At 40.3% G+C, this 26,868-nt stretch overlaps 1 protein-coding gene across 5 annotated transcripts in view; it reads left to right on the top strand.

Annotated features, from left to right (window-relative positions):
* ANO1 (anoctamin 1) overlaps positions 1-24,116 on the top strand; it is an 80,708-nt gene extending 56,592 nt beyond the window's left edge. For 2 of the 5 annotated variants that reach the window (XM_061355010.1, XM_061355008.1), the window contains 14 exons: positions 3,587-3,669; positions 5,647-5,658; positions 6,435-6,506; positions 9,729-9,803; positions 11,552-11,753; positions 12,987-13,098; positions 14,198-14,255; positions 14,365-14,465; positions 14,694-14,839; positions 17,066-17,218; positions 19,223-19,275; positions 20,578-20,762; positions 22,560-22,665; positions 23,432-24,116. In XM_061355010.1, the coding sequence (XP_061210994.1) occupies positions 3,587-3,669; positions 5,647-5,658; positions 6,435-6,506; positions 9,729-9,803; positions 11,552-11,753; positions 12,987-13,098; positions 14,198-14,255; positions 14,365-14,465; positions 14,694-14,839; positions 17,066-17,218; positions 19,223-19,275; positions 20,578-20,762; positions 22,560-22,665; positions 23,432-23,692 (1,619 nt within the window). In that variant the 3' untranslated portion in view covers positions 23,693-24,116. Of the gene's footprint in view, positions 1-3,586; positions 3,670-5,646; positions 5,659-6,434; positions 6,507-8,414; positions 8,493-9,728; positions 9,804-11,551; positions 11,754-12,986; positions 13,099-14,197; positions 14,256-14,364; positions 14,466-14,693; positions 14,840-17,065; positions 17,219-19,222; positions 19,276-20,577; positions 20,763-22,559; positions 22,666-23,431 lie in introns of all 5 variants that reach the window. The other 3 variants (XM_061355011.1, XM_061355009.1, XM_061355012.1) reach the window with 2 other exon arrangements.
* Positions 24,117-26,868: the final 2,752 nt, after the last annotated feature.

Here is a 26,868-nt window from a genome sequence, read left to right as displayed (position 1 = left end):
TCTTTCCATTCTTTTTTCCCCCATGAAACTGTCACACCCAAATTTATATTCTCGACTGAAAGCTAAAATTCACAAAGTTGCTCAAGATGAATGTCAAATGAAACTGTTAAGCATCTGTCATAAAACTGCTGTGTGGTAGGTCAAAATTTCATTAACGGGACTGCACAGATTGCCAAAACATAAATATGTAAATAAATAACCCAAACCTATTTGCAGAGCCAGCTTCCACTTTAGGCCATTACAGAAGAAATAGATTAATGTACTCTGGGGCTGAGGGGAGGGCTCCACAGGGAAGTGTAATGGCCTTCGGTGTCTCAGGAGAAACCAGCATTGATTCCTGAGTCTGTTCTGAGATGCAATTAAGCAGGCAGACATCATGCATGTAGACTATGAAGCAAGAATGGTGGCATTAGAGGTATTTTTCTGGATGCTGTCTGCCCTTTGAGCACATCACTTTAATCTTTTTTGGCATGTCCGTCAAACTTGGTTAAAAATATTAACCCTCTCATGAAATATTTGTCTTCAGTAATGGTTATTGAGGGCTTTTCTCCTCCCTTCTCCTCCCCCAAGGAGATCCCCATGGGGTGCATGGTTCCTCCAGCATGGGTGCTTGGAGGAGAGGAGCCTCCAGTCATCTTCGCTGGGGACCAAGAGGGCCTGCTAGATAAATGGAAACTGATGGGGTTCAAAACTTGTGTTTGTAACTGGCAGCCCTATAGAGGCTTCAGAGAACAGAAAAATGTGTGTTGTTTCCAGCAGTTTTGCACTTTGGCCACATATTCCCAGAGACAGGGAAAGCAGCACAAGATGATGTTTGCCCTTCCTGTACAGAGTTAGCAAATAACCAGTTTTGGCTTATATTTAACCTGAAAACTATAGCCTAAGTTTTTATTTGTTCTAGTATGTAGGGAACCATTCTTACGTAACCATTCCTCTGAACTGATTTTAGTACCATTCAACATAATTTTGATCAAGGTCTCCATTTGAGATAATGACGTAATGATGCAGTGCTAACAGCATTATCAAGTACCGTAACAGAACAAGGAGAGTCCTGCAGAGGGATTTTAAGAACACTGGGGAGTTGGAGCATGGCAGGTTCAGAGGGAAAGCAGGGAAGTGGTGCTGGGAAGTTGAACTCAACTAGCTTCACAGAAGAGAGGAGGGATCACTATCTTACAGATCATCATCTTGCCATGTTGCATACAGGAAGAAATGCGATACATCCCAAAGCAGAATGCAGCGTCAGAGACTTTAAATAGTCTGATTCTCCCACATAGAGAGTCAAGTATCGGTTTTTGTCTCCCTTATTTACCATTAAAGTGAAATCCACATGACTCTTGGCATATAATACTGTTGTTAAAAAAGTAATGCCGTTTCCCTCCCTTTCCTTAGCAAACAACTAGGGGTCCATCCATCCTTATTTTTACATTCTTGGGCAAAGTAAGGCACATTGGCAGAAGCCAGTTTCTGTGCTCTATACAGAAGCAGGCTTAATATCTGAGAGAGCTTAGGAGTGGGATGTGAAATCCCTCAAGGTTTTCAGGGTCAACATAAAATTTTATTGTGGTACAATACCATATAAACTCAAATGTTGTTTCAAAGAGGTCATTTTGAATTCAGGACTTTGTCCACATAGTTCTGAATTGGGTTAGTTAGAAATTTCCTGTCTAAAGGATTTGTCTAAATGGTTTATAAATAAAAATGAAATAAGCACTTTATGTTCTAAGGAAGTAGTCTCAATCAAAACTATCTGTTTCTAAACATAGGCACACATGGAGTCTCTGGTGCTGTTTGTGAGCACCTCTGCCCGTAAAGAGAAGTTTCATTAGGTTCGTGTGCAGTCGCAGAGTTGAGGAAGAGGAGGTTACTTGGGTTTCCTCCTTAGCATAGCAAGAAAATGAGCACACGTTCAGTGGTATGATTGTGAGCAAACATTTGGCCAGGCTTTCTTTGTATCATGGTGGTATTGTAACACCCTGGAAAACTTCACTCACACGAGCATTAAAACAGCTATAGCAGCGAACTGAGCCCCGGTCAGAAGTTCAGCATTAAACATGGACTGTGGCCCAGTGCTGTTCAGTATTAAACAGCATTAAAAATGTCAGAGAATCCGGGTAAGATCATCTGGACAGTAACCATGGGGAATTTTTAAGTTCTACTTATGCTTATGGGCCCAGATGGAATGTGATGATGCAGGTGGACTTGGCAAAGTGGCATCACTACCTGGCATGTTCACTGGGAACTTTTGGAATGGGCTGGCTGGGTTTCAGATGCAGACTTTTCATTTTGCATTGGTATAAGTCAAGTGCTACAGAAGGATTTTGAGTAGCACTAAGAAACAGCATCTTCATTTTCCCTCTTTCCACTGTCTGCTGAAGTTGCAGACCCCAGTGTGAGAATTGCCAGTGGTGGGGAGAGGGAAGGCAATTCCAGGACAATGACACAGACCCTCTTAAGACACCGCTAGGGCCGTCTCAGTTTATAGGAAGCCAGTCATTTGTAAAGAGGCTCAGTTGTAAGTTTTGCACAGAGAATTTTGCTTGGAAAGCAAAATGAATGTCATGACCCTCGCCTGGTTCCAGTCATGAGGGTGTCCTTTCCTCTCTATTCAACTTTCTTACCCTCTCCCTGCCTCTGTTTTTTTTCTGGATATGAACGTTTCTGAGCACATCTGTTAATACGCACTGCAGGAAACTCTGGGAACACCATTTCTTGGTAGACTTGTCTCTTCCATAATCACTTATTATACAGCAGTTTTGTATTCCCAGCATCTAAATGTGTCCTCTGAAAATTTGCTTAGTCTCAGAGGCAGATAGACTGATACAGACCTCAATCATTCACTTGGACTCAAGAATTGCTTGAATGAGGTTTCTTGTCTGTAAGTCTTCTCCATCAAAAAGAAAATTACAGTGTCTTAATGATAAAAACCCTTAAAGCATTCCTCTTTAGTAGCCTGTCCATGTGCAGCTTTCACACTGTCATTAGTATATGGGTTTGGGTGTGATGACCTAGAGATAACCATGCTATGAAGACGGATGTAATTATAACAATATCAAAATGCTTTATCTTGATGTCTTTGAGGGAGTAACTGTACCACCAATACAAGGATAGTTATATAATTCATATTTCATAGAGATAAAACACAGGTTTGTTTGGACTTATGGATGGAGTTATAATTCATATTTCATAGAGATAAAACACAGGTTTGTTTGGACTTATGGATGGAGTTATATGCAGATGAAGACCAACAATATCATTAGTCACACCAACAAATATTTCATTAAGTTTGGATTTCTTAGACCTCTGAAATGTTGTAGGCATCTTTCTACGTAAAGCTGTGGATGTAATAAATGCCCTTTCTTTTAGCTTACCTAGATACAAAGTTTGGCTTCTAGCATACCAGTGTTTCCTAGGTAGAAGATATTAATGGTGAATAAAACAGTAATAAAAATTAAGATAACCTGTGGGACATGACACAGTATTGCACCTCCTCAGACCTGAGGCAATGTGGAGCGTGGCTGGCGTGCCTCTCAAGACAAATCCCAGTGGTAAAAACGTCAAACTAATTGTTAAACTGTTGTTTCAGCTGCCACCTTTATGGAACACTGGAAGAGAAAACAGATGCGTCTCAACTACAGGTGGGACCTGACTGGGTTTGAAGAGGAGGAGGTTTGTCCCTTCAGTTCTGGCTCTTTGACTTCCACTCTGGCGTTACCCATAGCTCCTTGCCCTGAGCTGATAGACATTGCCTCATGGGGAACAGCTCTTGGGGCCGTTGAGTCACTTAGAAGAAAGGAAATTCTCTGTACATGAACTATTTGAGGTTTTTATAGCAAGGGTATGACTACTACATCTTGTAGCCATAGAAATATAATTATATAGCCACAAAATCCAATCCTAAAGTGTGTAGTTGGGTCACGCCTAGCAGTGTAGGCATGGAATATACAGCTCAGACCTTACTGCTCTGCTGATGTCAGGGTGCTAACAGTTAAGGACCTCATTCAGCTCACACTGCTGTAAATCAGAAATGAACATTCCGAAGCTGGTAAAGTTACAGCACTGTAAAAGAAAAACAGCACTGAAAAATTCCTGTTAATGATGTAGGATCAAGCCCTGACTTGGAAAATACCTAAGAAAATATTTCCAGATATGTGGGCTTGGGGCAATGGGAGGAATACAATGCAGAGGTGATGGATTTTTTGTGTTGGCTAAAACAAAAATAATAATATCCCTAGCCAGGTTTATACTACATGTACTGAATAGAATTAAGGGGAAAAGGCTGAATCTGTGAGGAAAAAAAGTTCTTAAAGATCAGTGAAGTTTTAGAAGAAAAGAAGGGAAAATCCTTAGCTGAGAAGCTGTATCCCACCTTTTCGTTTTTAACGTTATCACTTTACAAAGAGGGAGACACTTTCCTGGACTATAGGTTAGCCTTGCCCTGGACTTACTGCACTCAAGAGGTGGTAGAAACCCTTCCATTTTCCTGTCGTGTTGTTGACTGGCTGCTGGCTCTTTTCTTACTGTTGTTATTATTAAAAGAAGTATGACTGCCCTTGTCATATCTCTAGATGTTCTAAATAGATAACACAACAAATATTGCTCACGTGAAACTAGAAACCTCACGAGCTCTGGGTTTAACACTGTGCAACTTGAAAAGCCTGGCACAGTTCTTGTTCCTCTCACCCCCAGAATTTTTCTTCTTGAATTATTTCCTCTTAATATATTTATCTCCTTCATAATATATTTAGGCATGCTTAGCTAGATTATACCTATTTTCCTGGGAGAGCCTACAGGGATTTACTTCCTGGATACTATACTGCTCTCTTATTTTTGGTAACTTGTTGTTAGCATACATGAAAGGATTAACTGTATCTTTCTGATGTCTGTTCCCTTCATGTCTGAGTTCAGAGCTCTACACCACAAAATCAGCAGCTGTTAATACAGTATATTTTATTCTTTATTTTGTGTAGTCAATGCTAGATAATAAAGTCATTGATTTGGCAATTAATTTAAGCGCCTGCTATGCTGATTTGGGTGATACTTTAGCTAGTAATAGGTTGAAGAATCGGGGTTTCAAAGGATAGGCAAAATCCCAATGTCTCATCTTCTGGTGTTTTTAGGGACACCTAGTTTATAATTTTACAAGGGCCTGTAGGGACCGGACAAGGGGGAATGGCTTTTTTCAGATGGGAGATTGAGATGAGATTTTAGGCAGAAATTGTTTCCTGTGAGGGTGCTGAGGCGCTGGCACAGGTTGGCCAGAGAAGCTGAGGCTGCCCCATCCCTGGCAGTGTTCAAGGCCAGGTTGGCCAGGGCTTGGAGCAACCTGGTCTAGTGGAAGGTGTCCCTGCCTAGTGGCAGAGGGTTGGGACTGGATGAGCTGTAAGATCCCTTCCAACACAAACCAGTCTGGGATTCTATGCAATACTTACAGTAATATTATTAAATGGTATAGAACAGGAGTAAACTGGTACTTTTTTGGTAGTGTCTAGCCATCCACTGTACCTATGCTTGTTTCATGTATTTTTAAAATATAAGTCCAATATGATCTGCAACATTCTGTAATCAAATTTTTGTTTCTTTCTTTTTTTTGTTGTGTTTTTTTTTTTTCCCTTGTTTTTCATGTTTTTTTCTGGTTTCCTGAAGGAGGCAGTCAAGGTTTGGAAAACATTTTTTTTTAATTGCTCTTGCCTTTTTTATTACATGTCCACTGATGAATGCAACTTTTGATCTTCACCTTTTTCGAGCATCAGATTTTCTTTAGACCTCCCACTGGTCTCTTTGCCTTTATACCCTCCCCTTCTCCACTTGTTCAGACTTTTTTCAACTCCATTCTGTTTCCCATCCAATGCATACTTGTGAACTCTGAGTCTTTTGTAAATGCAAAATTATCCTGAATTCTGAATCTGTGAATCTTTCTGAATCTTTTGGCTGACTCTTACTTCTGAGTGCTTCCTACATCCTCTACTTCAACGCCCTGGGTAATCTGTGGATGCTGTCCCAGACCAGATTAGGCAAAGACCCCAAATGGACAATTTTCTGAGATCCCAAAGCCCAGTATTTATATACTTACAGCAGATAACTGTTCCCCTCACTGAAATTACAGTCAATGACATGCAAACTCTAATTTATATAAAAAAAAAAAGTATTAAAATCCAATCATAATGTTACTCGGTATGAACCATGATATCTGCAGGTTGTGCTCTATACTCTCAGGTATTAAATTTAATCTCCATAGCATTGCAACTAGGTGTGTGGTAGTGAGTCCAGATCATTCTGTAGTTGCTGCTCTAGAGCTGTGAATGGCATACTGAGCAAATTGGAATTTAGTTAGAAAACTTGAAAATCACCAAAAAATTGACTTGCCAAACAGTTCATATCTATCTGCTATAAAAAGAAGTTTTGCTTTTTATTAAATATGACTTATTTCACAGGATCATCCAAGAGCGGAGTATGAAGCTAAAGTTTTAGAAAAATCACTGAGAAAAGAACACAAACATAAAGAGGTATGGTAAAAACATTCATCTGTTTCACTTAGAAAAGACTGAAAAAGAAGCAGTTCCTTTATAGGCACTGACCCAAGACTAAGAAATAGGTAACGATCGGAGCCACTGCACACTGTTTTTAAGTTCCAGATGTCTTTGGTCCCAGCATACATGGGATACTTGATGTACACCAGTGGACAAAACCTGATCAGACCTGACAAGTCTAGAACGGCTTCAGTACTTACAAAAATACAAGATTATGGCTTAGGGAAACTAACTGAGCCTGATTGAAGGGGTGCTCCTTTTCGGCTAATGAATCAAGTTTGAGAAACCTGTAACAAAACATATTCTGTGCTGGTCTCAGTAGCTAAAGCCTCTGAGGGAAAGTTCTCTGTCTTGCTAGACTTTGGTTGTAAATAAAACATTACTAGAGCATTTATAAAGAGTATAAACACCAATTTCCTTGCCAAATTCCAGCTTTGATAATAATAGCTTTCTTCCTTTTACAAAACGTTACTTCCATTTTATCCCCACTGAATAAGGTATTGCTCACTTTATGCTTTTAACTTGGTCTTTACTGTGGAAAAGGTGCTGCTGGTCACCTCAGGAGCACTTGCATCTCATCAACAGACAGCATAGTCCCTATAAGCAGCTTTCACTGAGGCTGTAATTTCTTCCCTCTTACTATCTGTCAGCAGCTCACCCATGTGGAAAAGCTCCTTTTCTCCCCACATCCTGGTTTCCACCTTACCAGAGGTTATTCCCCCTTCACTGCACAAATTCAGCCATTTGTATGACCATGTTTTGAAGAAGAGAAGTAAAAGCTCCAGCAATAAAGAAAATCTGCTGGCAGAAATTACTCTTTTGTATCTGTTGGAAGTGGCACAGCAGCATGGAATCATATCCTAAACTGGGATTTTTATGAAAAACCCATGAAAATACAACTGCAATAACCACATTAACATGAAACACACTTTTAAAGACAGAATATATAGGTTGGACTGGCGTTAAACTAAATGTGCATGGTTCTTTGTCATGGTACTTGAGTACAGTTGTGCCTCTCTTAGGAAAATCTACAAAGCTGATGGTGGAATGATTCTGTTGATCTATAGGATGCCTTACTTGCACCACTGTTTTAAAATTTCTTGCAGAAGGGAAGGAATTAGGGTTGCTGCCCTCTTATCTGCTGGCTAAGCCATATTTAAATACAGATATGTCCACTAAAACCCTGTGACTCACTGTACTTTTGGGTGTATTAACAATTCAGAACTTAGATGTGGACGGCTGTAGGATAATCAGACAAAATGGTGGCCTCCACATAGTGGAATATGAAAGATGAGCAATTAAAAGAGGATTTTCTCCTTTTTTTTTTTTTTTCCCTTTAACCAGACTATTTATAGCTTTTTGGGCTGTGTTCAATGTGGATGTTACTAATTTGGGAAACATGAGAAAGGTTTTTTTCTGAAAGACTTGGTAATTATCTTGCATTGGGATCTAGAGTGTTAAAGTTCAAATCCAAAGGCTGTAAGACAACATGGAAATCTTAAAGAGAAATATCTAAAGCTAAGCAAAAAACTGCTTATATTTTTCAAGAGAAGTCCAATTAAAGGGAAAAAAAAAAAAAAATCTTTGGACATTCTTTTTATATCTTCAGGGTAAAAGAAGGGCACAATCCTAAATTAAAAAGGGGATATTCTTTGCAGTATCGCTTCATCTACCCTAGGAGTTGGGGCGCAGGTTTGTCTTTTGGTGGTGGTGTTTTATTAACTGAAAGCTGAAACACAGAGCCTTAAACAAACTAATAGAACATTCACTTGTGGCTAAACTGCTATGTATGCCGAGTCAGTAGAGACTATGGAGATCAATTTAGCAGTGCTTCGTAATGCTATATTGCCCAACCCTGTTTTTGTTCCCTTTGGCTGCCATCAGAAGCACCGATATTTTCCAGAAGAGACAGCAAACAAATGGACACAAAGAGTTAAGACAGTCATGGCTGGGGTGAAAATGGTTCTTTTAATTCAAACTTATGAAGAAACTCAATTTATGAGTAATTATGGAAGACACAAATCAATTTGGTTTTGGCTGTTAAACCTTGTTTAATATTCACATTCAGTTCTTGGTTTCTTCCCCTCCCTTTCCTTGTTTATTCTTCACTCTCTGGGACGCTGTTTCTATGCACTGGGAATGGCACTGCATGGCTAATCTTAGATTTACATCCTGGACTGACATTACATATTGCAGTTGAGCATGGGCTGTGTGTTGGAAGAGTTGCTTGCACTTTCCTGAGACAATGTGCATGTAATAAAAGTAGGATTGGAGTAATATTTTGATGTTCATTGTAAAGTGTGCATCAGCTTCCTTCCTGCTTATTTTCTGGTGTTTAGAAGCAATTCCTGGCATCAAAGTTTATGGAAGACTCTAGATGACCAGTACTGTTGTAAATCACACTTTCATAGCCAGTTAAGGCAGTGGCTGGTTGACCATATTTAGGGTATCCTATAAAGAGTTATTATATGTGTGCATCTTAATGCTATTGGCATGGTCCATTGAATCCCATGTGGATAGTCAGGTAGTTAAAAATCACTCTTATTGAGCGAATTACCTCATACCAAAACAAGGTCTTCCCTGCCAACTGTGTTTTCATCTTGAAGTTATTCAGCAGCAGTTAGTCTTTGCCCAGAGGGGCTGTGGCTGCCCCATCCCTGGCAGTGTTCAAGGCCAGGTTGGACGGGGCTTGGAGCAACCTGGTCTAGTGGAAGGTGTCCCTGCCCATGGCAGGGAGTTGGAACTGGATGAGCTTTAGGGTCCCTTCCAACCCAAACCAGTCTGGGATTCTATGATTCCATATTTCAGCAGAACCAGTTGTGCAACTGCAAAGCTGCAAATATTAACTGTGGAGTGAGAGAGGAAGAAGGAGGATTTTTCTAGGGAAGGGAAAATAAAATATTTAACAGTAAGAGAAACCTTACTTCATGGTTTCTGACAGCCTGTTTCTATGTTTCCCTCAAAAAGTATACAGAAAAATCTGGTTTATTTATACTACTGGGGCAGGCTTTTGGCCAATTTGAACCTAGATACAGGGTAAACAATTTGCCTGCGTGGAATTGTAACTGTAAACACTGTGTCTACATCTTCTAACTGATTGTGTATTTGCCAGCCTGTTCTTCCCCCTCTCTGTTTTGTCATGTGTGCAAAATCACATTTTGTCTTTATTAAACATACCCTTTCCCCCCCCCATTTTAGACAGATAAAGAAAAGCTGACATGGAAGGATCGTTTTCCAGCCTATTTAACCAATTTTGTTGGCATTATCTTCATGGTAAGCATCACCCAGTAAAATCTGTAATTTTCGTTACTGACTCATTGTATAGAACAGAAGAGATGGAAACCGTGACAGACTTTGAGACTAATGTGGCTCTCGATGGCTTTTCCTCAGAGAAAAAAATTCAACCGTTTTACTGTTTTATAATCTAAAAGTCTTTTCAAGAGTTGGTATTCATACTTTTCCATCTCTTTCCAGTAAAGAAATAAGAATACCTAAATAGGGTAGGGGAAAAATGTCTCCAGGGAGACATTTATAGCAGTTTTCCAGTAGCTAAAAGGAGTCTACAAGAAAGCTGGAGAGGAGCTTTTGACAAGGGCCTGTAGGGACAGGACAAGGGAGAATGGGTTTATCTTGACAGGGGAGATTCAAATGAGATCTGAGGCAGAAGTTCTTCCCTGTGAGGGTGCTGAGGTGCTGGCACAGGTTGCCCAGAGAAGCTGTGGCTGCCCCATCCCTGGCAGTGTTCAAGGCCAGGTTGGACGGGGCTTGGAGCAACCTGGTCTAGTGGAAGGTGTCCCTGCCTGTGGCAGGGGGTTGGAACTGGATGAGCTTTAAGGTCTCTTCCAATGCAAACCAGTCTGGGATTCTATGAAAAATGGGGTCACAGAAGCAAAACTTGATGTTGCCAATTGCAGTCCTGATTGCAAGAATCTTTAATGAATCGGACAAATTTGTAGTTATACCATATCACAAACAGCAGGATTGCAAAGACAGCACTGAGGGAAAAAGGTGCAAGAAGGATGAGAAGAGCCTTCCTCCATTTGCTGATAAAGCATCAGCATTTAAAACAAATTTTTAAGAAATAATAATTAAAGACATAGAACACATTAGCTGTTGCATAGAAAAGCTTAAGCCCTTTCTAAAGGTAGACTATTCCAGACCAGCTCAGTTAATTTAATTTTTTTTGGGATTGGCTTAGTTTTTTGTAATTGTATTTTCAGAGAATGGAACTGCAGTAAATCTGATAATCCCAGTTGAAGAATTTGGACTTTATAAGAATCACATTTTAAAATTATTCATCTATTTAAGCAAAAAAAGTTGAGTAAGATTTTGTACACCTTTACATTGCCAAGAAGTGTGTTGATTTATCAGATTGAATTTCAGTTTGGGATTATGACAGCATAGAGAGTTTGAGTAAGGTATTTGAAGGCTTATGTGCAGACTTAAGCTGAAATACTCCTCTCTGCTTCAATGCTGGCTTGATTTTATAATTAAGCAAATCCAGTGGATCTATGCTGTTGCCATTAGGGCTGAAAGGAAGCCCACTAATACTTTTAATATCAGCAAGTATAGGTTGCCCAAGGAAGTTGTAAACTGCATCCCTGGCAGTGTTCAAGGTCAGGTTTGACAGGGCTTGAAGCAACCTGGTCCCTGGTCTAGTGGAAGGTGTCCCTGCCCATGGTAGGGGGTTGGAACTGGATAAGCTTTAAGGTCCCTTCCAACCCAAACCACTCTGTGATTCTGATTCAAAGCAGTTTACATTTAGGGCTTTTTTGGGAAAAAAGAATAAAAAATATCCCTTTGCATGTGATTATGTCATCCTTGTATCATTTTTTCCATGTGATGATCAAATTTCTAGCAAAAGAGGATATTTTCCCACAGTTCATCAAAGTGACTGGGAGTCTTCATGCAGAACTGGGGGACTTGGCCCAGGGACCCCATTTTTAAGGTCACCACTAAGTTCCAAGCAAAGTATTTATAGTTAAATCTTTCATAAGAGGCTATGCTGTTCTTACTTGTAGGTAGGGCTGACGTTCGCTATCGTGTTTGGAGTCATCATATATAGGATCTCGACTGCAGCAGCACTGGCAATCAGTTCAACTCCCTCGGGCCGCTCCAGTGTTCGGGTCACCGTCACTGCCACTGCTGTCATTATCAACTTGGTTGTCATCATCATCCTGGATGAAGTATATGGCTGCATCGCAAGGTGGCTCACTCAGATTGGTAGGTTTAAATCCTCAACTGATGTTTGTTTGAGAAAGAGGACCCAAATGACAAATGATGCATGTCAAAGTGGTGAGCAAACCCAGGAAATTCAAATGTGGGGCTAAAATTCTAATCAGCTACTTACAAATAGCAAAAATCACATGGATTTGACTTCATTTGTCAAGGTTTTTTTTCAGCAGTGGTAATGCTAATCCAGTTACAGGTAGCAGAAGAAATCCCTATATCTAATATTGAGCTTCCCTCTTCTCTATCACACAATTGTTCTTTAAATTTTCTGCCATTTTTTAATTGGCATAAAACATGTTGTGAAAGGCAAAATTGTATGGTGCAAAAAACCCACACACAGTAGGAAAAAAATTCTGAATAATATCCAACAAGCATCAGTGACAAAAGGGCCAGAAACTTTTTCAGGTAAATGCTTGTCCATCTGCAAATGATTGTCATAGAGTTCAGCCAAATGTGGAATGAAATTAGAATTACTGTTGTAATGCATCTGAATGGTGATATCCTTAGAAGGCAGGGGGTTGGAACTAGATGATTTTAAGGTCCTTTCTAACCCAAACCATTCTATGATTCCATGATTGACCACTCAGTGTGGCCATATTGTATTTATGTGTGTGTATATATATATTGCTACAAATTATTTAGTGTGACCAGCAGATTGAAGGAGGTGATCCTGCCCCTCTACTCTGCTCCTGTGAGAACCCATTCGCAGCACTGTGTGTAGTTCTGGTGTCCTGAACATCAGGACATGGAGAAGAGAAGCTGTGTGGAGACCTCAGAGCAGCCTTCCAATATCTGAAGGGGGTCTACAAGGATGCTGAAGAGGGACTCGTCATCAGGGACTGTAGTGATAGGACAAGGGGTGATGGATTTAAACTTAAACAGGGGAAGTTCAGGTTAGATATAAGGAAGAAGTTCTTCCCTGTAAGGGTGGTGAGGCACAGGTTGCCCACAGAAGCTGTGGCTGCCACATCCCTGGCAGTGTTCAAGGCCAGGTTGGACATGGCTTGGAGCAACCTGGTCTAGTGGAAGGTGTCACTGCCTGCGGCAGGAGGTTGGAACTCAAGGAGCTTTAAGGTCCATTCCAACTCAAACTGTTTTATAATTCTATCAAATATATACCCCTTTGTTTAAAAGATGGCTCAAAGCCCACCTTTATAAGATCTTGAAATGTTCCAGGTAGGATTAATTCCTTAATGTTTCTTATACATTTCACCTTGGTTCCAGAGGTGCCAAAAACTGACAAGAATTTTGAAGAGCGGCTGATTTTTAAGGCTTTCCTCCTGAAGTTCGTCAATGCCTACACACCCATCTTCTATGTTGCTTTCTTCAAAGGCCGGTGAGTTATGCTAAGTGCTGTTCCTGGTTTCCAGTCGTTGCTTATGAGACAGCTGCTGCTGAGCTAAGACCATAATAGAACAGTAAAGTAAATCTGGCTTAAGCATACCTCACTATTGACCCCAAACCTCTTCAGCCTCATGGGATAACACACAGACTTGGTACTCTGCAGTTTCAAATTTGTTAAAGCCATTTCTTAAGATAATCATAGAAAAGATTCATATAATAGTTTGGGTTGGAAGGGAACTTCAAAGCTCATCTACTCCAACCCCCCTGCAATAAGCAGAGACATCTTCAACTAGATCAGGTTGCCCAGAAACACATCCAGCTTGGCCTTGAGTGTGTCTGGGGATGGTGCATCCACCACCTTGCTGGGCAACCTGTGCCAGTGTTTTACCACCCTTACTGTAAAAAATTTCTTCCTCACATCCAGCCTGAATATCACCTCTTTTAGTTTAAAACCACCTCTCATCCTGTCACAACAATCCTGCTAAAAAGTCTCTCCCCATCTTTCTTATAGGCTCCTTTTAGGAACTGAAAGGCCACAATAAGGTGTCCCTGGAGTCTTCTCTTCTTCAAGCCAATCTCTCTCAGCCTTTCCTCATAGCAGAGGTGCTCCATCCCTCTGATCACTTTTTGGCCCATCTCTGGACCCTCTCCAACAGGTCCATATTTTTCCTGTACTAATAAATCTATGCATTCAGCCACAATCCCCCACCAGACTATGAACTGTTCTCTATTTATCACTCCTAACTTAATATCATAGCAAGTATCATCTCCCTTCTTACAACCAACAGGAAAACATAAGGCTAAAATAAAGTATCCATGTGGCACGTTCCAGCTAATGCAACAGTAATGAGGATTACCTCAGAGGATTTCTACCTGGAATGTTGTAGGGCACAACACTTGCAGTTTTTCCGAGTAGTTTACTCAGTAAACAGGACTTGCTCTTTAAAACAAAACTAAAGATAATGTCATACATCTTTTCAGGACTAAACACTAGGGGGTCCCATTCAAAGGCATAGAGTTTGACTTTAGGAATCGCATATAAAAAGTATAAAATCCATAGCAAATTTATAATTCTAACCATTGTACCCTAGATTTGTTGGACGTCCAGGAGATTATGTCTACATTTTCCACTCCTTCCGAATGGAAGAGGTAATTTCACTTTCCCTCTGTCTGTGATCTTGTTGGTTGTGAGCACCATCTGCTTCTGCCACAGGGATGCAGCAGATGTTCTAACTGTTGTTTCTTCTGTCCACCCTAGTGTGCTCCAGGAGGTTGCCTAATGGAGTTGTGTATCCAGCTCAGTATCATCATGTTGGGCAAGCAGCTGATCCAAAACAATTTATTTGAGATTGGCATCCCGTAAGTAGCAATTTTTGCTTGTTTCTTGTTGGGGTTTTATTAAACGCATGGTTTTTAGGACATGTAAAATACATGGTGTTTTCACTGCCCCTTCACTTGTACTTCACTCTTGCACAGTGTTTATGAAAATAGGTATGAAGCTCATTACGTCTACTAATGTAAAACAGCTGCAAAATAGGCACTGTTCCCCTAAGGGCATGCTAATGGAATCCTTCCCTTTTCCCCCAGAAAAATGAAGAAATTTATGCGCTACATGAAGTTAAAGCATCGGCATTCTTTAGACCATGAAGAGCACATGAAAAAAAAGCAGCGCTATGAAGTGGACTATAACCTGGAGCCTTTTGCTGGACTTACCCCTGAGTATATGGAAATGAGTGAGTGGGATGAGGAGAAGGCATTTTAAACGACAATTATTCTGACAAACTGGGATGGAGAGCTGAGGTTTTTGAACTGTAGATAAAGTGGACAGTAGATATGAGGCATAACTTAATTATTGAAGTATATAGTCTCGGACTGTAGCATGTTTAAGCCAACCACTGGCTACTTCATGGATGAATTTGGCAGCATATTGTCACAGAATCACAGACTGGTTTGGGTTGGAAGGGACCTCAGATCTCATCCAATTTCAACCCCCTGCCATGGGCTGGGACACCTTCTGCTAGACCAGATTGCTGGCCTTGAACACTGCCAGGGATGGGACAGCCACAGCTTCTATTGGCAACCTGTGCCAGCGCCTAAGAACCCTCACAGGGAAGAACTTCTGCCTAAGGTCTAACCTGAACTTCCCCTGTTTAGATACTTTCTCTCAAGCCATGTGACATATCACCGTCAAGTTTCAAATGCAAATGATTAAATGGCATAAATTTGAGATCGTCACTTTCTCATCAGTTGCACACTGCATTGGAAATAAGTTACTTAATTCAGATTGATAATTTTCACTGCATATTCTCACACAAGGTTGTTTCTTTTTAATGAAATCTGGACTAAACCTTCTTAGAGATAAGTGCCTGTAGATGAGGCTGTACTTATCACATACAATTGGGATTTTTAAAATAACGTGTTGAGTGAGTGATAATGAAATTTAAGCACTGGATGTCAGCTCTGTGTTGCTATACAACTCTATTTCTTTTCCTACTTTTAATCTTGGAAAGGCTGAGAACTGTTCAACATAATGCCCTTAATGACATGGTTTAGAGATCTTAAAGATCATTTCCAACCTAGTTGATTCTGTGATTCTATGATTCTATAATGCTGTTTGCTACAGTATCCAGCATTCCTGAAGGGTCTTTCTTAAAAGAGCAACTTTATTTAGTATTTTAAGGAATGACTAGGCAAAATAGTGGTGAAGGGTAATGAAGTAAAATAACACCAAAAATTTGCATTCCCAGTAAATGCAGAGGCAAATTAGAATAGCTGATGACCTTGATGTTCAGAGTAGGGGAAACAGACTGAAATTTAACAGTACAAGCTACAAGGTCATGCTGTCAGTTCCTAAAAATATGAAAAGATGCATCTACTGAGATCAGCATTTGGAAGTAACAGAGGAAGAGAAGGGTGGAGCAGTGACAGTACCAGGGTGAGTATGACAATCACTGCCATGTCCTCATCAGACAAAAGCAAGTATGACCTCAGGTTGTAGGAAGCAAATTATTCCCAATAAAGGCAGAGATCAGTCACGTCCCTTTTGAAGCCTGTAAGTTTCTATACTTCAGAAGGTGAAGCTTCCAGTGGGAATAATGAGTGCTAAAAAGCTGCTGGGTGGAGCATGGCACATTTATACAGAGCTCACACAGTTGCTGCCATATTCCCACTCCTTCAGATCACTCCTGTGCCAGTCTCACTGATAGCAAATTTAGTTCAGGAGTCTCTTTATCCATGATATTGAGGTGCTGGAGCAGGTCCAGAGAAGGGCAATGGAGCTGGTGAAGGACCTGGAGCACAATTATGATGGGGAATGGAGGAAGCACCTGGCAGGGGCTCAGTCTATAGAAGAAAAGGCTCAGGCAGGGGGGGACGGGATACGACAGGACACACACGACCTTATCACTCTCTACAACTGCCTGAAAAGAGGATGGAGCCAGGAGAGGGCTGGTCTCTGCTCCCAGGCAACAAGTGACAGGACAAGAGGAAATGGCCTCAAACTGTGCCAGGGGAGGTTTAGACTGGAGATTAGGAACGATTTCTTCCCAGAGAGGGTATTTAGGCGTTGGAACAGGCTGCGCAGGGCAGTGGTGGAGTCACTGTCCCTGGAGATGTTCACAAACTGTGCAGATGAGACCCTCAGTGCCATGGTTTAAGGGTGGCCTTGGCAGTGCTGGGGAACAGTTGGACTTGATCTTGGAGGTCTTTTCCTGGTGGATTCTGTGATTCAGTGATTCTATGATTCTGATTACTTTGTCTTGCCTTTTGTAAGAGGGGCAACTGGCCCTTTGGTGCCCAAATGAAACAGCAGTCAGGGAAACCCTGCCTGATGCCAAAAATGGAACTTAGTTTCACAGCACATGTCATCTTGTTGGAATTTAATGGGATGGCACTGATGGGATGATGCAATTTGATAAATACTGAACACAGCTGATGAAATGGTTTCTTTTTCTTTCTAGTTATTCAGTTTGGGTTTGTGACTTTGTTTGTTGCATCCTTCCCGTTGGCACCTTTGTTTGCTTTGTTGAACAACATAATTGAAATCCGTCTAGATGCAAAAAAGTTTGTTACTGAGCTGAGGAGACCGGTAGCAGTCAGAGCAAAGGATATAGGTAAGTGCACATTGCTATTGTTATCCCTGTTTGTTTATTCCTGGATGGATGGCAGGATATTATTATGCTGAGTTAGTTTCATTAAGAGGAAGATATTTATAGGAAAATTCAAAACATTAGCCTGCACTTTAACTGTGAACTGTCATAACTTATCAAGGATTTACTTTTAAAATAGAAACATCAGAGCTTGAATATTTTATTAAGTAAACAATATCATTTTTCAAATCAAAATGATCAATATGTGAAATATCTCACTTAGCTCTGCACATCAACAATCCTTCCTGGCAATGCAGTAAAAATTCCTGCATTTAATATTTCTGGAGTTAGCCTGGAGAAATACCCTTGGGAATGAGAGAAGACTCAGAAGTCTGTGGGTAAATGTATCCCTTCAAACCTACACAGCATTAATGTTTGAAGGGTTAAGCTGAAAGCTGCAGTGAATTTAGGTGGCACTGGGCTCTGCAGCAGTATGGCGACACCAGGCCAGTCCTCCCCCTACTATGGGGGGTAAAAGCTATGGGTGTGTGTAATGAGGAACCTATTTCTCCCAAGCATTGGTTACTTATGATTAAAAAGGTCATTAAAGTAATTGTTCATGTTACAGAACCACTCAGCCAGAGCAGTGGAGTTCACGATCTGTTACCAAACTCAGTGTTTATTCTGGTGTTGTGCAAGCAGAGATTTTCTCTGGGCTCATCCCTGTGCCCTCAGATCATCGTAGAGCTGGAGAACACAGCTGAAGGTTGCTGGTGGAGATGTTAGGCAGAGTGTTATTGGTTTTATGGTTGTGGTGGGGGTTTTGAGGTTTTTCTTTTGGTTTTGAGAGGGTGTTAATTGCAATTTGTTGAAATTCAATCCTGATCTTGTGGGTGAAAGAACCCCACTTCTTTCAGAGACACTCTGAAGTCAGAGACTGTGAGATGGCCTCAGACAAACCAGGCAAGATTTTAGGGCAGGCATCAGCAGAATCAGGAAAAATCAGGAAAAGGAGAAAGTCCCACCGGCTCAAGGCAGTGGGTAACCACTGGCAGCAAACACAGATCTATCTCTGCTTCCACTGGTACTGTAGTATTTTTTCCTGAAGTTCAGTTCTGTACTTCTGATCTTCAGTTCTGTCCAGGCTGGCTTATGTCTGCTGTGCCAGGAGACCAGTTAGTTTTCAAGCAAACGATTTGGCCAGGCTGGAGGAGTCTTCCAGGGATGGCTCCCTGTGTAAAACCTCCTACATCTTTCTTCCTCTTGAGACCCAGAATAGGAGAGTGGCTCATCAGCGCTGTAACCATAGGGATCTTGTGGAAGCCCTGTATTTCTTCATCAAGAAGCTTTTCCATGAGGAGTGGGATCTGCAGAAGGAGATGGGTCAGAGCCAGGGGACTTCATGCATCATCCTCAGGCTAAATCTGGAGGGGTTGAACCTGATTCAGCATAGGGTTGGTTGGTATTACATTTTGTCTGCACAGAGCCCATGCTGAGGAAACCTGTACCTGTGTGATTTCCAGATGCAACTGGAAAAATCCCATCAAGTGGCTCCACTGGAGCTTTGCTTTCTCAAAACTGAGCTAGGATCAAGAGTGATGAGAAGGTGTAGACACAGATTCAGGTAGATCTTTAAAGCTGCTAAATCAGTATGTTCTGCACCATGTGTACGGAAGTTCCAGCTCCCTGTCTAACTTTCTTCTCCCCAGGCATTTGAGAAGTGTGAATGAAATTTCCTGATGTTCTTCTTTTCTACCTATGCAGGCATTCCTCTATCTTACACTTGCCTCCCTCTTCCTCAAAGAAGTTTTTAACTTAAGACCTCAAAAAATAGGTGCCTAAACATTGACAGAGTTGGGCTCCCTTTGCCTACAGGTTGTCAATCTCTTATAATTTGTTCTTCTTTTAATTTAAAATATAACGCTAGTTTGGCACAGTCGTAAGTGCTCCTAACACTGTTAACTAAAAAAGTAATTTATCACAGTTTAGTGACTGAAACAGCATTTATATGTTTGTCTCTTTCCTCAGGAATCTGGTATAATATCCTCAGAGGTATTGGAAAGCTTGCCGTCATCATAAATGTAAGTAATTTGGCATGAATAACTTTTAACTCAATAGGCCTGGTTTTCCATTCTGCTCTAGTGGTTTTATTTCCGTGTAAATCCCTTAAAATCAAGAACAAGTAGATTTAAATATTTTATGAAATATTAGAATATCCCAGCCCTTAGAAAATTTTAGCTCACTTTAATATATTAATGTATGTACTTATCTAAGATTCTATATGAATAGACATCCACAATGATCATCATCAGCTTTATTAGTTGAAACAAGAAAAGCTGAATGACAAGCTGAAAACATGTTTGAGATGCAGAAAAACAGGGGCCGTGTAGGGCCTTATAGCCACGTCTCTATGTGCCCTCATGGCTTTTCCACCATTACCCAGACTAGAAATCCCTTCATTTTGCTCACAGGTGTCTGTTGCGCAATGGCCAAACCATTCTTTTGGCTATTTGGTAGACTGCCCTAACTTGTCTTTACCATTTCCTCTCTTTTCCTTTGGAAATAATGTCTCTTTTTTTTTTTTTTTTCTTCTTTTCCTCCTTGTAGTCTCTCTTTGTCATTATCCGGTGTTCTTTTTCCCCTCTTTGATCTATGTAATACACCTCTTTATTGTAAAAGAAGTAAAACGTTTTGTACTGTGTTTGTTCCACATGTACATGAGATTAATGCCAGTGAGAATGTTTCATAAGTATGACAAATGAGAAGGGCTAAAGTCCTGAAGAGCTCAGCTGAACTGGTTCTCTTGCATTTTCTGTAGCACATTTTTAGAAAGCCTTTTAAATCACAAAATACAATGCAATTTTGGGGACCATAAATATAAAACTGGGCTCAGCCTCCTCGTCCTTTTATCTTGATGGAGTTGAAATACATACCTGATTTTACAATGCAGTGAGAATTTAAAGAGTCACTTCACTGCTGGTTGTTTGTGGAACATAAAATTACTTGGAAATAAATCAGTTGAACCTTATACAATGCATCAGGGACAAGCTGTGGCTTATGTAGTGCCATATTTTGCTTTCCTCTGGTGCTTGGGAGTATGGCCGCTTCATTCTCTGCAGAGTCCAAGTTGTTCTCCAGGTAGGAATCTCAGTCAACATGGAGCTATTCCACCTAATATTCTGCAACTGAAAAGAGTAAGCAATAAATCCTACCTTGTTGCAGCAGTGGATACTCCATTTTTAGGACCCTGTGGGCTGCAATCTCTCCCTTTGTTTACTAAAGCAGTCCCTCAGTTGCATGAGTTTGGACAAGACATACTTGAGGATATTATGAACTTAACCACTGCCTGAACGTTGTGCTCACTCTTTACTCTTATGGCTTAGGCATTTGTGATCTCATTCACATCTGACTTCATTCCACGCCTCGTGTACCTGTATATGTACAGTAAGAATGGCACCATGCATGGCTTCGTGAACCATACACTGTCTTCTTTTAATGTCAGCGATTTTCAAGCAGGAACAGCTCCCAATGACCCCATGGATCTTGGCTACGAGGTTCAGATATGCAGGTACTCTCTTGAATGATAACTAATTTTAAGTGTTTTCACAGTTGACTAAGAATGGGACAAATTTCTACATTCCTGGGGCAGGTCCCTTGTATTTTCAAGACCTTTTTAGCACCTTGGTAGTCTTTTCTATCAGATGGATCCATTTCCTTGAACATTTTCGCTTACATATTTAAGCAACCACAAAACCTGCTTATTTTGGGAAACGGGGCTTAGCGTTGTTCAAGTCAGTGTTTATCCATGCAATGATTTTTCTTATTATGTATTCCTTTTTTCAGGAAAAGAGGTAAATTATGATAAAGAGTACAGTGATGCTTTAAGGGAAGAAAATGGTGTTACTCTGATGTCATGTTGTCATACCACATGCTGTTGATATGGTGTTTCTGTAACAATTCCTGATGAGATTAATAGCATCCTTTTCTACACTGGAACCAAAGACCTATTTAAATTGTTGTTGAACTTAAGACCTATTTAAATTGAAATCTGCATGCCTGTAACAATATCTACATATTCTTTTCATTTTTAAAGCAAATTATTGTCACATAGTTCAGCTTAGGAAGCAATCTAGGTTAGTGCTGAAACACACACTTTGTCTAAGCTCCCCTCCATATGCATCACCTTCAAAACAAATGTTTAACATTTAGAACTGGGGACCAAAGCCAAATAATAGAATCCCAGACTGGTTTGTGTTGGAAGGGACCTTAAAGCTCATCCAGTTCCAACCCCCTGCCACAGGCAGGGACACCTTCCACTAGACCAGGTTGCTCCAAGCCCTGTCCAACCTGGCCTTGAACACTGCCAGGGATGGGGCAGCCACAGCTTCTCTGGGCACCCTGTGCCAGCTCCTCACCACCCTCACAGGGAAGAATTTCTGCCTAAGATCTCCTCTCAACCTTCCTATTTTCAGTGGAAAGCCATTCCTCCTTTTCCTGTCCCTGCAGGACCTTGTAATGTAACAGTGAAAGCACTGCAAAACTGAAAGAGGGATAAAGGAGGTGAAGAAGAGGAAAACAAAGAGGGAAGAGACATTTCAAGGAGGAAAAAAGAGAAAGCTGACTAGCTTTGCTTCCTTTTATTTTCTCTTGGTGATCTCAGCCACAGAATAAATAAGGTTGCAAACATATTCTTAGCACAGAACTGATGGAATAGAAGTCCAATACAAAGATGCCAGTTTTATTTGCTTACTACTCCTAGCCTCTTTCTTTTTCTCATCTCATCATTTCCTTTATATTCTATGGATTTTTAAATAATTTGAAATCATGGAACCCTAATTGCTTCAACATAGGAATCATGCTGTGATTCAAGTTTAGTGTGTTTTTCTTGGTCCCGTTTCTAACATGTTATTGTTGATGAGCTCATAGATTTTCTGTGAGCAACAGCTAAGGAAAAATACTCATCTTCTGTCTATATGGCAGACATGAGCTGATCATGAGCAAGGAGAACACTAGTATAACACACCCCATAGATCTCAGATCAGTATTTGTGTTTTTAAAATTAGCCTTATAAATATAGGTTGTGTTAGTTTTTACTGATCTTAAAATAAATTATCTAACTGTAATTCATATTTATGCAGAATTGGTATTATTTGTGCTAATCAGAGGGTAGTAAGATGGAAGACCCTTAATTTGGTGTAAATCTTGTGGGAGGCTTTCAGTTGTTAAGAGGTTAATAATGTCTCATACTGTAGCAGTGAACTTGTTTTTAGAAGGTTTGATTTCCTGTTCAACACTTTGGTATTAATTCCTCATGGTGCTAAGATTTCTGAATGACATCACTGATTTACTGAGTCTTGTTTTGCAGATACAAAGATTATCGAGAACCCCCCTGGTCTGAAAACAAGTATGACATTTCAAAGGATTTCTGGGCTGTCCTAGCAGCAAGATTAGCATTTGTGATAGTTTTCCAGGTAGGTTGTACTGCAGGTACCTTCTATCTGGGAAAGAAAAAGAATTATACTATTTCTTTAGCTACGTAAGGCAAGCCACCTTTGGAAACAAGCTATTAGGTCAAAAAAAAAAAAAAGATCTTCTTTCTCAGCTGCCCATCCTTATTCACCCTCTTCACCCATGCAGAGCCAGGTATATCCTCAGTGGAAAAAGTAACCCCCAGAGAATCCCTGAACCGGTTTGATGCAGAAGCAACAGAATAACCTTAGTGAGCAGCAAAGCACAAGGCCAATACTGATTAGATTCCACCAGTTTCTCCAGGGGAACAACAACAAATTCACTGAAGCAACATCAGTTTCATCCCAAATAATTTCTAAACCTAGCCAAGAAATTAAATGTTCAAAATTTCCGAAGTTAGAGTTTTAAAATAAGGAACATTTCATTGGAATGTATTTTACCAACTTGCATCATTTTACTTCTTCCTGTTTGCTTCTGTCCTTCTGATGTGAAACTTTTAGGCCATGTATCAATGTCAGTATTCTCTTGAATTTCTAAGTGATTGTGACAGTATTTGTACATAAAACAAGAGATCTGTGCCTGCCATTTTTCTTCTAGCAAGGAGTAGAGGTGAATTTGGCTTGGTATCAGGCTTGTGACATGCAGTTGAGCCCAACTCAAATACTGTCCCTTATTCTTCCTTCCTAAGTACACTGAAAATTGCCCCCTTCCCCTACAGTCATCCTTTCATTTGATCTTGCTGACATGTTCTCATAATTTCATTTTCAGAACTTGGTCATGTTTATGAGTGAATTTGTTGACTGGATTATCCCAGACATTCCCAAGGACATTAGTCAGCAGATTCATAAAGAGAAAGTTCTCATGGTGGAGGTCTTCATGAGAGAAGAGCAAGGGAAGCTGCAGTTGCTAGAAACCTGGAAAGATAAGGACAAGAAAAAAGGTGAAAACTGTAACAATCACAGCCCCAGACTCTCCAGGAGCCACAGTGGGAGCTTGTCCTCCTGCCATTCATACCCTCTTGATGTCTAGAAGAGGAGGGAATTGAGTATGTCGGGGCATTCCACTGATACACAAGCCATTGCATTTGGGGCAGGACTCGATTAATGGACAACCTGGTGCATGTTGAAGGATGTGCTGCCATTTTACTCCCATCTTTGTGAGAAACGCTCTTCTTACAAACATGGAGGACCACAGTCTATTTCTGATAATGTGTTTTTTTCTTTTGCACAAGCAGCAATGCAGGGAATTTTTAATAACACTATTGATGGTGGTGTGTGTTAAGAAATTCAGGTACTTAGTATGTCTTGATATTCTCTGAGAATCTGCCCTTAGCCTATTAATTAACTAAAGGTAACTTTTAAGTGATAATACTAGTCATTTAAGTGATAATACTAGTAATTTAAAATATTTAAAATATTTTTGAAACCCCAGGCTTGAAGGTCTATGGGATAACTCCATATGGTTCAGTGTGAGGTGTCCCTGCCCATGGCAGGGGGGTTGGAACTTGATGATCTTAAGGTCCTTTCCAACCCTAACTATTATATGATTTTATGATTCTATAAAGTGTATGCAAAATCAGCTTTAGAGTGTGCCCTAGTATTCCTTTTGGCAGGACAGACACCACGTAAAGCCTGTCAGACTGACATGCTTTCCATGTCAGGCTGTAGCTCTGCTGGCAGACATCTGAGTGTGACCCTGGAGGTGTGAAACAAGCACCAGGGTACTGCTCTTTTCAGAAACATTAGAAAAATGAACCTGGAAAAGTTCTTTCTTACCAGTGCAGGGCTGATGTGGATATGAAATTGCCCCAATTGTGTGTGTGCAGAGCCCCAGCAGCTCCTTGCATATGGCCAGGCAGCAGCAGCACAACCCTGGAGATGCTCCCAGAAGGTAGATGATCATAGAGCATTTGGTTAAATGCCCTGAATTAATGAGCACATGTAGAAAGCCCTGCCTAGTACTCAGACACTGGTGTTGCTGAGGAAATTCCCTTTTCCCATTAGTTTAGCACATCCCTTTCTCAGCCAGGCTTTTGTCTGCCCTCTGTCCTCTGCAGAAGAGGTTTTCACAGCCAGTTGTTCCTGCAGATGTTCTGCTGTTGAATGGCACTTCAAGGAGGCTGTGCCAGAGGAGTAAATCCAAACCACGTCCCATTTACTGTCCTCAATGGAAGTTTTGCCTGCACTGGGGCTACAGGACCAGACCGTCAGTTAGTCACAGGACTTTTCTTTTGTCTTAAAATACTCTATCTTTTGTAGAAGGAGCTTCCTTAAAGTAGAAGTCTAAAGTCCTTACTTAAAATGGCTACCTAAATCCCATCAATACACCTCTTTTGAAGCATAGGACATTTTAGTTTTGCTTTGTCAAATGACAAAACTGCACTTCCAAATAATACTGGTGCAATTAACCTCCTTTCTTTTATTGCTTTGTCTTGTCCATGGCACTTACATTACAAATATCAAACTGAAAAATAAAAGAAAAAGGAAAGATTCCTTTAAAGTCTAACTACTGTATGGTTTGTTACAAAACCAAACATCAAAAGACTGTTTTCAAGAGAAGTTAGTTGTTTCCCTTTTCCTTTCCTTTTTTCTTTGTCAAACTGATTTAAAGATAAATGCTAGAACTTTAAAAAAGAAAAATGCCATATTTAGCTTTTGATCTATTTATTTGTTTTAAAGTATGTGATAAACCTGATATATTTCTATAGTCTGTCCGAAGAAGGTACCAGAAAAGTAATTATGTGGAAGAAAGAAAATGGTATTAACCAAGTATTCTTGAAGCTTATTTAAGATATTGATCCAACCAAAGATTTTTATTAATAAAGGGCTTATATTTTGTTAACTCTCATTTCTGTTATATTTTGACTTGTAGGAATGTCACTATTTTAAAAACTTGTAACTTTGATTTGTAAATTTGATAGCTTACAACTGTAGGGACAAATCCTGCCTGGTCTATTCACACAAGCATTACTCCTGGTAGTATTTACTAGATCAGGCCCACTGACTGCAACAGGACTGTGAGTGGGAATAGATCAAGCAGAATTCTGTCTGTATATCCATGTTCTTCCTCTCATTCCTTGGAACCCAAACGATCCAGAAGAAAGCCAAATGTGAACTACCTATTCAGAAGAGAAATCTTTGGGGAACTGCCTCAAAGGGGATTTTATGTGTAAATACTTATCCAAAAGTATTCCCGACTTATTACTGACATTCCTGTAAATGGTGGAACTATATCCTGAAAACATACTTATCAGAATTGTTCCTTATTTGCTGAAATCATGAAATATTAACAGTTGCTTATACTTTCTTTTGTACAGTAAATTGTTTGAAATGGAGTTTTGTATATATAAAACCCCTGTATTACTACTTGGAGAATTATAAAACTTTCATGAAATCATTTTTTAAGAAAAGCAAATATATATAAAATCTGGTTTAGTTCATTTGGGGGTTTTTGTTGTTTGTTTGCTTTGTGGGTTTGTTTTGTTTTTTTTTTTTTTTTTTTGTGGGTTGGTTGTTTTTTTTCCCCTTTGCTTATTTGAAATAAATATGCAAGAGTTTCTCCTATGGGACAGGTTCTGTTCCCAGTCCTCCTTGGGCTCTGAACATGCAACTGAGTACTGTTTGACTTGAGAAATGCAGGAATTCATGTTGCAGTTTGCTCCCAACTGGATCTGTGATGCCCTTTGTGTACTCGGAAGGCGGAGGCCATAATTGAGATTTCCAGGTACCAACTACTTTATTTCCAGACATCTTCTCCACAACATCCAAGGTAAATCTTGTGTTTGGGCTGCTTCAGATCCCCACTTTGGGGTGAAGTGAATTCCACCTAAAATGGGAAAGCTGCCAGCACTGACCTAAACACTAAATATTAGCTGATTGATTTTACCCTGGGAGCTTTAACTTGCTTCTGATTTTAGTCTTAGGCACTAAGCAGGATGTAACATGTAAGAACGTTTGGTAAAGCATTTGAAATGGGCTTGCAACAAGGAGGGATGCTGTTTGGTTTGCTCATTTAAACTGAAAAATGCATTCACTCTTAAGAATTAAATGGTAAAACTGAAGGAATGAAACTTGGGGATTCCTTCTGCTGTGTCTTGCTGAATTCAGCTCTGAGGGGAAGTGACTGAGGAAGCAGAAGGGCTCCACTGTGTATGTCACACCTTTATTGCTTTGTGGGACCTCCACAAGTAAAGCTGGGCTCAGAAC

Source organism: Neopsephotus bourkii, unplaced genomic scaffold, assembly GCF_033783945.1.
Source record: "Neopsephotus bourkii isolate Nb327-2 ecotype Australia unplaced genomic scaffold, CSIRO-AGI_Nbou_v1 NB_768, whole genome shotgun sequence".
NCBI lineage: Eukaryota > Metazoa > Chordata > Aves > Psittaciformes > Psittacidae > Neopsephotus > Neopsephotus bourkii.
The sequence above is the reverse complement of the archived record's forward strand: the minus strand, read 5'-3'. Positions and strand labels throughout refer to the sequence as shown.